General features: G+C 31.3%; 2 protein-coding genes and 1 long non-coding RNA gene across 4 annotated transcripts in view; 1 reads left to right on the top strand and 2 right to left on the bottom strand.

The window, feature by feature from the left end:
• Window positions 1–2,361: 2,361 nt before the first annotated feature.
• On the top strand, window positions 2,362–5,699 carry LOC135840045 (uncharacterized). Its single transcript, XR_010557690.1, has 3 exons — window positions 2,362–3,045; window positions 4,390–4,506; window positions 4,581–5,699. It is a non-coding gene; the product is annotated as an uncharacterized LOC135840045 (long non-coding RNA).
• Window positions 5,700–6,046: 347 nt separating this feature from the next.
• Window positions 6,047–7,191, bottom strand: ND-B18 (NADH dehydrogenase (ubiquinone) B18 subunit). The gene is made up of 3 exons (XM_065356363.1): window positions 6,955–7,191; window positions 6,618–6,786; window positions 6,047–6,304 (listed from the first exon to the last, which is right to left on the bottom strand). The coding sequence occupies exons 1-3, from the start codon at window positions 7,067–7,069 to the stop codon at window positions 6,193–6,195; spliced, it is 396 nt and encodes a 131-aa protein (XP_065212435.1). The 5' UTR covers window positions 7,070–7,191; the 3' UTR covers window positions 6,047–6,192.
• A 1,089-nt stretch (window positions 7,192–8,280) lies between these two features.
• LOC135840102 (GTP-binding protein Di-Ras2) overlaps window positions 8,281–15,731 on the bottom strand; it is a 40,287-nt gene continuing 32,836 nt past the window's right edge. For both annotated transcript variants that reach the window (XM_065356446.1, XM_065356445.1), the window contains exons 3-4: window positions 15,082–15,249; window positions 8,281–12,517 (exon numbers count right to left, since the gene is read on the bottom strand). In XM_065356446.1, coding sequence (XP_065212518.1) covers window positions 12,233–12,517; window positions 15,082–15,249 — 453 coding nt within the window. In that variant the 3' untranslated portion in view covers window positions 8,281–12,232. The remainder of the gene's footprint in view (window positions 12,518–15,081; window positions 15,250–15,731) is intronic.

A 15,731-nucleotide genomic window follows, 5' to 3' on the forward strand; every position in this document is an offset into this window, starting at 1 on the left:
ACAAGTTTGATGACGATTACCATCTTATTGTAAAGAACCCCTTCCTCGAGAGCCAAAATTCTGCTATCATCGATCGTGTGATCGCATTCTACGTAAATCGTGGCATGCACTATCATCAGGGTGGCTAAAAAGTAAAACGGGTCTTTCTACAATCGTCTCATCCTAATCTGAGTCGTATTATTCAATTCAACGGTTCCCAGTTAGTCAATTATCATTCGCGATGCGGTCTTCTTTTTCGATGTAATTAAATGTGATGTAATTTTTACTCGGTTATTTTAAATATCGGCATGTTTTGATGCTCCACATAACTAAGAAAAGTGTTTTTTTTTAGATTAATGTAATCAATTTCAACAGATTTTAGTTTTTTAATTTTTTTTTCTAATGCGCGTATAAAATTATTTTACTCGAAAATGTGTGATAGAAGAACATCGTTGATATTAATTTTTCTGGTAAGATTGATCATTAATAGTTTGTGACATTTCATGCGAAGTAACTTCTATATAGGTACTCATCCTATCTTGGCACTATACCTACCCATCCATATTCAATTTTATTTCCAAATTGTTGATTAACTACTCTGTGAACGAAAAAAATATTTCTCATTTTTATTTCCTTACATGAAGACATGTGCTACACTTTTATAATTTGAAAAAGAAAATTATTTCAAGTATATTGGGAAATGATTTTTAAACATGGTACTATATATGCTTTCCACATTCAAAAAACACATGTCTGAGACATTTACCATTACTTATGGCTATTTTGAAAGAAGCCTGAGTGGTTCGAATGATGAAAAAAATAAGATTAGGTATTATTTAATCAAAACCAGTTACAACCATGTGTTTTTAAATTTTTTTTCTCGCCGCATGGGACACGAAATATTGGCTAAAATTCGTAAATTTCGCGTTTGCATAATTTCTCAGCCTAAAGGTATGCTATCGTGATTCCTACTGACCAAGATTTTCTGGTTAATTGCTTTGGTGATGTCAGTTATATACCTGATATTATCTCGAAGAACGTCTCACTTGTTTAGCAGCATATTATAGGCGAATATCGAAAATTTGTGAACGTTGTCAATTGCCCTTGCCTTAATTAAATGCAGGTTAATTTTGAAAGAAAAAATAACTCCAAACAGGGGTTGTTTTTTGAATAATAACATTCCTGCACAATGTTTCTTTATTGATCAAGTAAATAATTGCTCGAGTCTTTTATTCCAATTGAATGGGGAAAAATACATAGGTACCTACAATTATTACGTATACTCACCAGCCACCAGTTTTCACCTGAAATGGGTATCTTTTATGTAAATACGAACACAATCCACCCTAAATACTTGAATTTTGTAAAATAGGGGATACAATCAGAGAATAAAATCATCGGAGAGAGAGAGAAAAAGAAATGGATCATTTCACATTGACCTTCAGAAGCCAATAAAAACGTGTTAGTCAAATAATAAGTGAAGAAGAGTCGTCTATAATAATACATTTAGGTTGCACCTGCTTTGTAAACCCAGTTCATTTCAGCAAGAATTGAACCAACTAATGCTATCCATAGCCTCCATAGGTACCTGTAACAGTGTAACATGTGTGTGGCTGTTTAAGACTACCTATTTCTCTAAAACACACCTTTGTACGTATTATGTACTTTCGTAAAACTAAAAGAAAATAACGGAAAGTTTTTCTCTTCAGTTTTTTTTTCTCATGATGTTTACTAGTTTTTTATGTTTGAAGCGTATAGGTATTACGTTTAATTCTTCTGACAAAGCAATAGAAAGGTATTTAAGACAAGCTAAAAATTTGGCGGGAAAATGAAGTGAATCTTTATGAAGTGAAAACATTTTTTGATTGCCATATTTTAATGATCTTAAGTGGATACCTACCTAACCAATATGAATAATTTACAAAATATGAATGATTCGTTTGATATCTAAAATGACTATACGTATTCACTACCGCTATTCGCCTATCTGTGATAGGTTGGAAAATGGTTGGGGATACAAAAGTGAAAAGAAAAACAATACTCTGGCTGCTTTGAAATTTTTTTTACAATGTCACCGATACTTGATACCAGCATTGGTGGATTGTATTACGACCTGGTGTACACTCGATAACTAGTTTTTTTTTGCCACGATGTGCGTACGATTAATTACATAATGAATATAATTATTATCAAATCTTTTAGGCACCTATCTAAGTATAACTTAACGTAACGAACTTTTTTCTCAAGTACACACACACACTCCCAGATACCTAGCAACCCTTCAAAGAAACTGCATTTTCCTGTTACCAGGATGGAATGTAAGCTAAAATGGCGGAGATGAAAAAAATGATGAAAATCTGTCCATCGCGAAAAGAATTCATGTCAGACATTTTAATTATTTAGAATATAATGGCGAATCATCGGAGAAAATAGGTCACATAAAAACGGGTAGCTTTAGCCCCGTAATGCAACAGCTTTGAACGTCTGCATATGAATGGTACGCTGCTTTTAAATAGAAGAAATCAATAAATGGTCCGCGTTTGCATCCCTCCAATCAGCATTGAATTGGGGCGCAATGTAGTTCCGCCTTTAGTAAACATAATTACGCGATTTTTTGCTCCTTCATCCGGATGAGGAAAAAACCTTCTCGTGAATCCACTTGCATCTTATAATCATTCGTCAATGTTCGCGAAAAGTGGTGATATTTCGCGAAAATGATGGAAAGCAAATTTTTCGTTATTACGTTACATATGTCGCAAGTTATACGTAGAATATTCGTAAGAGTTCGATTTTATAGCATCTCGAATGAGTAGTTGGAAATAATTGTTTTTGAAAAAAAAAATTCCATCGCGATGTTTATTTTTTTTGGTGTACGCAAATAGACTTAAAATACGTTGTTTTGCGAGTGGATAGGTGTAGGTAACCAAATTTATAAGCAACTTAACGTAAGCTACGCAATTCAGATCAATATTTTCCAGGTATCGTTGCAGTTCTTCGTTGATTTTTTTTGTCTTAAGTTCATACACGTGTTAATATAACAGGTAGCACGTCACATGTTGATATAGAGTAAGTTGTGCACTGCGTTTCGATTTTTATAAGTTTTTGCGTTAATTTTAAAGAAGCTGTGAAAATTTGGAAATCATTTCGCGAAATTCAATTACATCCTTCATTTTAGTGCGTATCGATTGCTTCGCGTTGGTAGTTATTTTTTGCAAAAAAAAAAATAGTCATAATAATTTTCAACCAATTTTGGCTGAATGTTGCGACGAATTATAGGTTGGTTTTTTTCTGACCGTATAAGTACGCAATTATTACAGTCGAACGTATTTTTTCTAGGTAAAAAATTTAAGTTTTATTTCCAAAAATTAATTAATTGGGCGTGAAATTCATCATTGCAATTCATATGTAAGCAAGCCAAGTAGATGACCTGGGTTTCTTTTGAAGAATTTTTATGCTTATTGTTACTTCTTCTTTAACGCACAAGAATCAAGACATACTGTAGGTATGTCTATGTACTTTAGTTCAAATGCACATTACCGAGCTTTTATTTTTAAAAAAGAATATAGCCTGAAGGAAAAAGTTTCAAACTAAATATGTTTTTGGATTTATCTATTATTTTAATTCACTCCGTGGGTAAATTGTATACGCAATGAGTAGATCTTCTATGATACCATTTTGATTTCATTTTATTTTTTAATTTAAAAAAAAAAAAATACGCGAGATTCGCGACTTATTAAAAGTTACGTTTATGGTTGATAATATTTTTTCGCATTCCTCAATATTTTAATAAAAATTTACTTAAAATGGAATACCTATCATAGCGTTTTAATAAAAGCTGTAGATGCCACTACAAATTGTAAAAAAATCCCTTTCTATAATAGTGGACTGAAATTCTGATTTTTCGATGAAATTCCAATCCTATCCGAATCGTTTCTATCATTTTTGAGCAGATAAGATCCCAAAAAAAGTTAAAATGATCTGTTCTGCCATTCATCTACTCCACTTAAAATGTTTTGTCTCAGATGATTGAAACCTCAACAAATTAAACTAGATAATTTACTGAATTAAAAAATGGAGTAAATTGTTCATTAGTGATCGTTTCTTACAATTTGGCATTTTAATAAAAAGATATTATTCTGAAATATCTGGAAGTAATAATTGTAGTGTCAGAAGTAGGGAGTATTACAGTAAAATACGCATCATTTTTTCCCAAACTTCGCATTTTCCATTTATGCTTCTGTACCTACGGAATTTTTTATTGTTAACAACTGATAGGTATGGTGATATAAATTTCTTCAAAACAGTCAAAAATCAATTTTTTTTTAAATTGTGGTTTTCTCAATTTAATTTTATTTCATGTACTTCGAATAAATATTATCGCTGTTTAATTATGATTTTTTTTTATTTCAGAAAAAAGCTTCTCAGTATCAAAGGTTAAGTACCTATACGAAGAATATCATTATAAAAAAAAAAATAAGTTCACTTCGATCGATAAAAGAAAAGACAAGTGGAATGGATATTTATCAAGTACATACCTGTTTTAAAAATGTTTTGTAACAAAATTCAAATGTTATTAATACGATAATTTTATATTTTTTTAGAAAAATGATGCCTATACATTCAATTTTGGAATTCCTTGGAGCATTGAAATTGAAAAAAAAGGTAACTTACCCAGTTATTTCATCAGAATCGTGATTGCAACCTTGCATTTTTTTTACTGTAACAATAAGTAGGTAGATTTTCGTTGCGAAAATGTATGTAAAACCGAACACAAGGTAATAAGTATTATATAAAAACTATGGGTAACTCGGCATCTATAGTTTCATATTTCAAGACGAACTTGGGGTTGTATTCCATACTTCTCGTCTAGTGTTGGATTCTTCAGCACTGATCATTCAGAATACAAGTTTCATTGAAATAACACTCGTTCGATCATGAAAAGTCAATATGTTATGTTCTATTTTTCTAATCAAACTAACGTTATTTTTTTCTACCTTTGATGCGCCTTATCAACTGTAAGTTAATGATCACAACGTCTCGAATAATTACGCGTAGAAATGTTAATAATTTTAATAATTTGTAATTTTATCTTAATATTCACCTGTTTAGCAAATACATTTTTTCAAGTGCCGTGCAGTGTTAACAAAATGCGCCTAATTGAGTACTGATTTCATTTTGGCGATCAGATGGTTATTTGAATGTCTAGCACCACTTGAAATCAGTTCTTTACAAAGGCTAATTCTACTAGAAGAAGTTTGTCACCATCTGGGATTTTTCATGCAACATTATGAATATCATAACTCCGGGAGAAAATGTGAAGAAAGATGATAATTATCTAGTGTACATAATCACATTTTGAACAGTCTGAATTGATTCTTTTGACTTGTACTTAGTTACTCTACTCAGCTACCGACATTTCTTTTTTTTGAATAATATCGATTTTTATAGAAATCATTTCATGTAAGTTTTAATGTTCATTTGAATTATTATGTTTTTATGAGTTTGAATTTGTTTTGCAATTAATTAATTAATTATCTATTGCTTACTTAGGGACAGTTTTATTTTTATTTTTTTCAGAAATAATTAGTTCTACATACGAGCAAAAAGTTGAATGTCCTGTGTTTCAGTTCAGCAATCTTGCTTGGACTTTTTTTTTTTTTAGCGAATTTTACAATTTTACCTTTTGTATTTGTGAACAAAATATACCGCTACTTACAATATTCGAAATCATAATTTTTTAAATATTTGCAGCGTTTGTATACCTACGTCTTTCTTTTTCAAAAGTGAGATATCAGAAGAGCCTTTCGACAAACGGAATTATTTCGTATATCGATAGGAACAACGAATAAGTATTTTCAAATTACATGGCTACAGGTAGATACATTTTGAATACCCAATAAACATCGTGTCTAACGGTAATTTCCAATTTTTGTTGCTCATGGAAAAGCACAGAAGATACTATTCTGCGACACGAATTTAATACATTCTCCATTATAGATTTATATGAATTTGAAAATCAATAATTTTTATCAATACATCAACGAGAGATTTCATTGAAAGTGAAACATTCAAGAATCGAAATGAGCTTTATTTTAACTCACACGAATACATTTTCTAAACAGCGTATTTACAAACAGAAAAAATTTCGAAACGAAAATTAAAAGAGAAAACTACCATACATATCGATGAATACTTTTCTAATTGTATCATAATTCAAGCAGCACTCAAAACTTCTTGTTGCTTTTCCCTTTCTTTTTCCAGACGACGTTGTTTTCTTTGCAAAATCCTACGTTCTCTTTCGTAATCTCGCATTCTATCTTTATGTCTGGAAATAGAAAATTTGAAATGAATAAGAAATGTGCATCTGATATAGAACAATATTTCAAATCAACAGTCAATACATTGGTGGACAGGTCGAAATGAAGGAATTTAAAATTATTGTTCAATCACTTGGTGCAAAAGTTGTACGTGCTACCTACTTGCGTATCGCTACATGAGCAATCCAGATGCTTTGCTTAAAATAAAATACATCTCTCGGGGTGAGAACATTTTTCAAATGCACACTAGATGATAACTCCTTTGCAACAAGTTTTCGAACTGTGTGAAAAGTGAAAAGAAAAGATCTAAAAACAACTTACTCTTCGAACATGCAAGCCTGATATGCGTGCAATTGAGGACTGCAGACCGACACAAATGGCATATGATCGGCTTGGCAAGATTTCCATCGTAGCTGTTTATGCAAACAATAGTCGATATACTCTTCAGATACTTGCATAGATTCAAGCTCCGCCTTTGTCACTTTGAATTCTGAAAAAATAAATATGTCATTTATTGCCGTACTAAAATATTCTTATGGAAGTGATCTTGATATAACTTCAACTTCCCATGAAACCATCACTTCAAAAATGAAGTTACGATAAGTATTGGAGAAGCGTATATTTTATAGAAAAGCAACAATGTTGCAACAAACCTCACCTTTTACTTTTCTAGCTCCTTCAGGAAAGCCAGCTAGAGGATCAAATTTTATCGGAGACTTGTCGTGAGGTGTTGTTTCCGGATGGAGAAGATAATAATTAATGGAATTTCCCATTGTAATCTCACAAAATAAACGTACTTGAATGCTCAAACGTTCACAGTAAATTCCATTTCTATTTTCTTATTTTCCTTATCTTTTTCACCAAGTTCATTCCAATTTTATCACTTGTCTTCATTCTCAAAAACAAAATCAACGTTCCCAGCACAAAAAAACCATTGAAGCCTTTTCTTTGAATACGAAAATAGTACATAATTACCTCCAATAGAGGGTGTTATTAGCTGCAAACGACAAACGTAAACGTAGTTTTTCACTTTTTTTTCAGTTTTCAATGTTTTGAATTTTCATATTTTGATTTTTGATTTGAGTTTTTCATTCATTCATACTAAATTTTTGATTCCATTAAATTTAATATAATATTTGATTTAATTTACCTAATAATTTGCTTTATAGTTTATTGGCTACTGAATTTAATTTGAAATTTTATTTAAATCAAAAACCAAATTTCAAATTTTCTGTCAGTATTTTCTTTTTCTATTATTTCAGAATGCAGTTGTTCACGAAACTGACGAATCACTAATTCACGAGTACATAATTATGTACCTATTGGCTATTTATAGGGACTAGAGAGAGAGAGAGAGCGACGTATTCCCTCAACTCAACTTTCCGAACGCCAGGCATCTTTACATCTTCTCATCTTTTCACTTTATGTACTTGCTAGTTGCTTGTGTACAGAATTTATTCTGCGCCGCAGAAACAGAAATCAAATCACTATCCAGTATCCTATGAAAAATGGTAAAAACATTTTTTTAAAAAATGAAACAGGAGTGGGCACCTGAGCAGAATCGCGTAAAAATGATTCGGATCACGAATCGAGAATGAAAATACACGATTCGAATCGCGTCTCTCCTCCGGAATATATAATCAGGCAAAGTACAGAAAGGTGCAATAATAATGTTCAGACGATCAGAGAAAAACAGAAATAGGACAGAACAAAACTGTCAAAAACTTGCCGTACCTATTAACATTTTTTTTTTAAATGTGAGGAATGCCTATCATCATCTGCTAACCGCCACTCCACTGATGACTGAGTCCACTCTATAACCGTTTGTTCATTTACTACCTACTCTCAAGTCATTATAAACTATAACATTGTGAAGTGATATACTTACTTCACTAAACCAGATCCTTTATTTCAATACAACAGAAAACACAAACTTTTCTCTAATGGTTTGCAGAAAAAAGTAAAAAAAACAAACAAAAACACATTCTTTCACCAAAAATGTAATTTTCATGTTCCATGTGCCTACCGTAAGTACCTATCGAATACCCATATCAAGATGTAAGCATTTGTATTAAATCAATTTCAACTTATATTCATGCAGAGAAATGGAGATGTCAGAGGGTAAACGAAATTCCGGTATTCTACCGACAATATTGAGAACAAAACAAAAAAAGAAAGTAACAAACAATATCTCTAATAAACAGCAATTTACAGTCTGCATATACATTGATTTAAAATATATTCAACATCATTCTGTAAAACGTACAAATCAACATAAAATTCAATCAAATTTGTAGTACATATATGGTAAGGTAGAACGTATTAATAACAATAATATTATTCTTACAATACAAAACAAAATAAAGAAAAAAGCTTAATTATAAATATTATATAAAAAGTACGAATATTTTTGACGCATCCAGCCTATAGAAAATAATAAAAACTAGAATGCTGTAGATAGATATAAAGAGAATCATGGATACCGTAGAGTGAGGCGAAAATTTCCATCAAGGGTAAATATGAATACTACATTTTATCAAGGTAGGTACTAGGTTGGAAAAGAAAAAACTCTGAGAGAGTTTTTTCTTTTCCAATTATTGGACTCCTTAGTTTTGGTTCATTCTTTACCTAGGTACTATAGGTGTAGACGTACGAGTATTCTCTACCCTCTGGTTTCAGACTACCTACCTTTTTTTGTGGAGGGGGGATGGAAAATTACAGTAGTTGGGAATCAAAAAATGACTTAATAAGCTTCTATGTACCTATTTGTTTTTTTAATCGACTAAATCTGAAAGAAGAAAAGTTAAGGTTGTTTTTGTTTTGAAGTACATAAGTAGAATGGTAAATAAACAGAGAAACGAAACACGGTTATTCTTGAAACAATTTTGTGATTTTGCAAATCTAAAGATAAAGACTCAAAAATCCGGCTCTTAATGCAAAAAAAGGATCAGAAAAAAGGAATTATCACCTCACATTATGGTGTCCGTATTACTCTTTTTTTCTTCATTTTTTTCAAATTTGAAAGTATACAAGTCTAAAATTTTGATTACAAAAAAATGAAATAAAAAAGGAAGGAAGAAAGGAAAAAAATGATAGATTGTATTCAGATAAATTGCTGCTTTCTATTTGTGGTACCTATACATGTATACAGCAATCTATTCAATGAATGAGGAAATATGAAGATTACTTCAACAAATATTCATGCTTAAAAAAAAAAAATACAGTTAATGTAAATACCTACATAATAAATCGGAATTTAAAGACACAAATCTTACAGGCAAGTTTATCTATAAGCGATACTTCAGATATAGGTACCTATTAAATGGATACCTGTACACGTAAACAAAAATATGCAATAAAAAAATGATTTTCAAATGGTCACCCATAATGAAATTCTTTTTCCAAAAAAAATGATATAAGTAGATACTAAAAATAACATTTTATTATGATGAAGCTCAATAAAATAAGCAAATAATTTGTTAAATTAAACCGACATCATTCAAATTTAGGAACAGAAACAGGTGAGTGCTGAAAAGAAATTTCAAAACTGATAAAGCACCACCAAATCGAATAAATAATCCGTGCTGAAAAAAAAGGATAAAACTTCTTATTTTTCATTTTTTAAAAAAATTGATTTACAGCAAAAATTTACAGCTACCTATTGTATACTTTGTATAGGTACTTGACAAATGCCAAAATCGTGGTTTTCATTTTGAAAAAATGAAATCGTTGGTTCATTTAATAAAATTAGCGCTATCTATCATAATGGTAACTGTGAACCATTGAAGTATTGAAGTATGATTCCTAATTTTCAAAATAATGTATGCTACATGGGTAGGTCTATCAATCTTCTGATCAAAAATTTTTCGTAAAAGCTCGGCCTTACGAAAAATCGATATATTTATTCATTAAGGTTCATAGGAAAACAAAAAAAAACAACCACGATACAAAATATATGACAGGTAAGTAAACACTCGCAGTATCGTATAAAAAAAGAAAAGAAAATCGCTAGACCGTTAACAACAAATAGCATTATTCTATGCGAAAAATTTCAAATTCTAAGTAAGTTTAAATATATCCTCTTTTCAGCGCCGCAGGTCTCAAAACAAGTCTGAAAAATTTATTTTCTCATTGCAAATAATGAAAGTAAAAAATGAAAATGGGGGATTGAAATGGAAGATTAAGAATATGAAATGTAAACAAGTAAATAAGTAAGTAAACAGACGTGAGACGTAAGAATGCACTTTGAATTAATTATACATTCATTGAAGTGAAACGTTTTAAAATTTGGTCATTTGAGTAGCATAAGTGGTAATCTTGTAGATTCGCGAAGAGAGATTTGGATTCCAGAATATGATTTTTGTGGTTTCATAAAATTTTAGGTACCTATTGCTATTTCTCCGTGTCATTGCCTTTTGTTAAACTTAAGTAGGTACATATATGTGAGGTAAGCAGAAGTACCTAATTGTGTTTTAAATGTTTCGAATACTTACTTACACTGTAAATACATAAAAATACGTAAGTTCACTTGAGCAAATTGAATAAGACTAAAATTCATTAACGAAAATCATTACTTGATTAAATACTTTTACATTCCATTAAACATCGAATTCATAATTATGTGAAATGGTGAATTATTAAGCAATTTTCTCCATTTATAGTGTTTCACGATGTGACACCGCTTTTGGTGCTCACTTGAACACTTTGTAAGATATTATCGTTAAAATTCATAAATGTTACAAAAATACAATCTAGAAAAAAGAAAAAAAAATATAGCATCTACCTGATATGACTATTCACACATTATAAAATATTTCAAAAACTGAATCATTCAATTTTTTACATCGACAGATCTCAAAATAGATTAAACGCCGGGTAGGTATGGAATTTCAAACTCGTTATTTTATAAACGAAAAAAAGGCATCTTCACAATGGATAATAACATTAAACCAGGTGTGTGACCGAAATGCGTCAAAAACAGAAATGGAAATGGTATCATTATATAGGTATACGTTCCCTGAGCTTTTAACGCCTTACTTTTTTCAAATATTCCATATCAAGTAAAATGGTAGCCTTTAAAATATTATAAAGAAAAATAATAATAATTCCCAGTTATAATAATTTTTGTATAGTATATCCGCAGCTTGGCTCTTCATGTTAATTATTAATATAAATCTCGCAAAAAATCACAAAATACGCGTAATTAAAATAATATTTAGTATAATAATAGTAATAATAAAAAACTTAGTTTAATGCTCACAACAAAATGCAAGAAAAAAAATTGAATAAATTTTGTAAAAGTTTCTATCACTCGCATTTACCGCAGGTATTTAACATACAAAACATTTAAGAATCTTATAGACATATATTTTTTACATAAACACAATTCTTCTTATCGTGAAATCAAATCTGAAAATTGGTAACACATCGATAATAATTCAACCGTTTTCCCCAGTCAACAAACGATTACGCACCACTTCTTTTTAAAGTGAAAAAACAAAAACCAAAAAAAAACAAACAATAAAACAACGATAAAAACAATTTAAAAAAGCCTCGTGTAAGATGTAGGTAAGTAGATGATCTAAAACCAAAAATGTCAACAACAGATTTTCTTGAGAGAGGAAAAAGAAAAATTATAGAATAACGAAAAAGAGCAGAATAGTTAATGCGTACATGGAGTATAAGTAACACCAAACACATGATAAATCGTAATAAAACTATGTAAAATTAATGCAAAATGAAAATTACAAAAATAAAAACTGATTAAACGACGTTATAAATTTTGTTAATAACTTAATATTTTTTGGTGTTTACAACACTTTTTTTTTCAATAGTTATTCATGTTTTCGTGTGTGTGTGTGAGGATTTTGGATTTTTTTTTTCAAGTAAAACTATACACGGTTAGGTATAAATACGTTAGAAAATATATATATTTGTTACATAACTGAGCATTTTTCTCTGATTTTTCTGGTACGCTGCGATTTTTCTAGTTGCAGCGAAATGTTACGATTTTTTTCCAAGTTGAGTAAGTCTTGGAAGAGCTCTTTTACGTTATAATTAGTTTTGGCGGAGGTTTCCATAAAATGACACCCCCACTGAGCCGCCTCCGCTTCGCCTTCAGCTTGAGAAATTTCACGATTTTCACTCTCGTCGCATTTATTACCTACTAACATAATTGGTATGTGAGGTAGCTCATTTGCTCCTTTAACTTCTCTAATTACCTGAAAAAAAATGTAAATTGGTCAAATTATATAAAATTTGAAATTACCGAAGATCATTTTAAACCATATGAGGAGCTGAGAATCAAAACTCACATTTGCCAAAAAAAAAAAATACCGTTTTATGGCAGATTTGGATATACCGTTTTACACTCTATAATGTGACATATTCGGTTTTTTTGGATCAAAGTCATTTTGGTGTGAAATTCACCTTCAAAACCAAGGGTTAGAATCAAAACTTAGTTTTGTTTGCAAAATTCCATAGGGAAAAGTTTGATAACAAGCCGAATTTTGATACACGGGGGTTTTTTGATACGCTGAACACGAATTTGGGATGTCCAGGTGAATCCGGTGTACGCTTCCCCCTTTTTTGTGGACCTTAAGCCCCCAAATTTGTTTTTTTGCGTTTAAGTCCGAAAATATGCAATTTTATGCAAGATTTATGTTTTTTGGGTCGCAGAATACGAATTTGACAATATTTTTTTTGTAGGGGTGGGGGATGAGGGGGTTAGGGGGGCGAGAAATTCAAAATTTGACTATAATGATGTGTGATATGTCGAAATGTATGTTTTTGAGGGTGTAGATCACGAATTTGACAATATTTTTTTCGTAGGGGTGAATTGTGGGGGATGAAGGGGGTGAAAACGGTGAACAATTCAAAATTCTCCATCCCCCACCCTTCACCTTTTCTACACCTTCAAAAACATACATTTCGACATATCACACATTATTATGGTCAAATTTTGAATTTGTCACCGTTTTCACCCCCTTCATCCCCCACAATTCACCCCTACAAAAAAAATATTGTCAAATTCGTGATCTACAACCACAAAAACATACATTTCGACATGTCACACATCATTATAGTCAAATTTTGAATTTTTAACCATTTTCACCCCTCAGCCCCCACCATTGACCCCTACGAAAAAAATATTGTCAAATTCGTGATCTACACCCTCAAAAACATACATTTCGACATATCACACATCATTATAGTCAAATTTTGAATTTCTCGCCCCCCTAACCCCCTCATCCCCCACCCCTACAAAAAAAATATTGTTAAATTCGTATTCTGCGACCCAAAAAACATAAATCTTGCATAAAATTGCATATTTTCGGACTTGAACGCAAAAAACAAATTTGGGGGCTTGAGGTCCACAAAAAAGGGGGAAGCGTACACCGGATTCACCTGGACACCCCAAATTCGTGTTCAGCGTATCAAAAAACCCCCGTGTACCAAAATTCAGCTTGTTATCAAACTTTTCCCTATCGTCGTAATTAAAACAGTGAAAAAAAATTTGATTGCAAATCTTGGAGTCAAAACTCACATTTGCCATTCTTTGTCTGGATATTAAAGCAGAAGGGAGCTAGATGAAAATCAGTCAACACAGGGAATCGTGTTCTAGTAGCGCTATCTAATGATTCATTTTGGTATTATAAGTTTTTTCAACTGGCAACACTACTAACTCAGTTTTTCGCGTTTTTCTCAAAATCGTTTATGGTGGCAAATGTGAGTTTTGATTCTCAGCTCCTCATATGTATAATAAAGGAAATAATGTATAAACAGGTGTTTTGTAACTGATTTTGAATAATGCCAAGTGTTCTCAGAAATTTCAAACGAAGAGTTACACGACATTTTTCAATTTGATGGTGCATCCTACTTATCAACATGTCACTTTACTTTTGAAATTATTCTCTTCGAGTACCTATCTTAAGAATATTCGCTCTAAATCTGACCAATTCTGTGATACACTGAAGTCTTCAGAGGTTAACTTTTTCCTAAGAAATTACAAATAGGAGAAAGTTGCAAGTTTCCCAACCAACTTGAGATCAGTGCAGAAAATAGATCATGAAAAGAAACGCACAAAGAATTGAATAGAATAGAAACACTCACTTTACTTTTGGTTTTGTTTCAAGATTTAATTATTGGAAAATCCCGAATCTGTCTTAGGTACTGTAGGTATTTACGGCGAACTGGTTATGCAAATATATTAACACTCTTAACGCATCTTACGAAGAACTTGGAATTTATCATTCGCAGGGGTAGATACGTATGCTTGGATTTTTAAGAAGTTGATTTATTTTGGCATGTACCTATTTTACAATCGAATTGAATTAATTTCCTCTCCTCTCAACACGTTTTTCTCTCTCCCCTTCGAGATTTTTTGACGAGTTCTTCGCTCTGTAGTTTGAGTTGCTGAGTTACATTGCGAATTACTTACTCAACATCTGTTACAGAACACCTGACATTCTTAATCTTAATAAACCATCCTTGAAAATTTAGCCACCATTTTTATACATTTAGTTCAAAGTTTGAGAAATTAAATCTACGCGATGGTCAATATAAAAAACTTATAGTTGAAAATTGGATGCAAAATGATAATATTATGTACATTATGTTTTTTGAATTAGGTACTAATATACTCTAATTTACAATGAATATTCTTGAAGATGAGTAGAATTACAGCTAATCTGTGCTTAGCTACCCAATTTTTGTTTATTTTTTTTCTCGACTTTTCTTTCAACTTTCATGAGGTGATTATTTCACTTATAAGAAATCAACTCACCTCCCAAATAGGACGTAATTCTTCTAAAGACTGTCTTGAAGTTATTGAATATACTAATATAAATGCATGTCCTTTAGATATTGACAATCTTTGCATTGCTGGAAACTGATGTGAACCAGTAGTGTCCGTAATTTCCAAATTGCAGATATTTTTGTTACTATTTATCACCTGAAACATAATAAAAGTTAGAATTTTTATACTTTGCTTTTTTCTCATCATTCGTTCGAGTAAGTACATAAAATACGTATAAACACAAGGCCTTTCATTTGTAACATAGACAAAACTATTCAAACATCTAAAGACAAACTATGTACAGGGTGCCCAGAAATATGGAGCACCCCAAAAAAAAGTTTTCTACTAAAATACTTTGGTTGGTCACAGTGAATGATAATAATGATAGCACATGATTGGTTGTTGGACTGGAGAGATAACATTCCACCAATCATATGCATCTATTTCACGTTGCCAACCTATATATTTTTAATGAAAAACTTTCTTTGGGGTGCTCGATATTTCTGGGCACCCTGTATAGGTGAGTGCAAAATTTCAAGTACCTACCTATAGGTATTTCAAGAGTAGGGGACGCAATAATAAACTTGATTATTATCTCTATTTCCATTTTACCAACATCCTATTTTACTGATCAAATT

Source organism: Planococcus citri, chromosome 3 (assembly GCF_950023065.1).
Source record: "Planococcus citri chromosome 3, ihPlaCitr1.1, whole genome shotgun sequence".
NCBI lineage: Eukaryota > Metazoa > Arthropoda > Insecta > Hemiptera > Pseudococcidae > Planococcus > Planococcus citri.

Bases quoted from the DNA above. Each gene is read 5' to 3' on its own strand.
- ND-B18 (XM_065356363.1), bottom strand. From the start codon at position 7,069: ATGGGAAATTCCATTAATTATTATCTTCTCCATCCGGAAACAACACCT. The intron at 6,787-6,954 runs GTGAGGTTTGTT...TTATTTTTTCAG, and splicing joins AGGAGCTAGAAAAGTAAAAG to AATTCAAAGTGACAAAGGCG. The intron at 6,305-6,617 runs GTAAGTTGTTTT...TTCTATTTCCAG, and splicing joins CAGGCTTGCATGTTCGAAGA to ACATAAAGATAGAATGCGAG.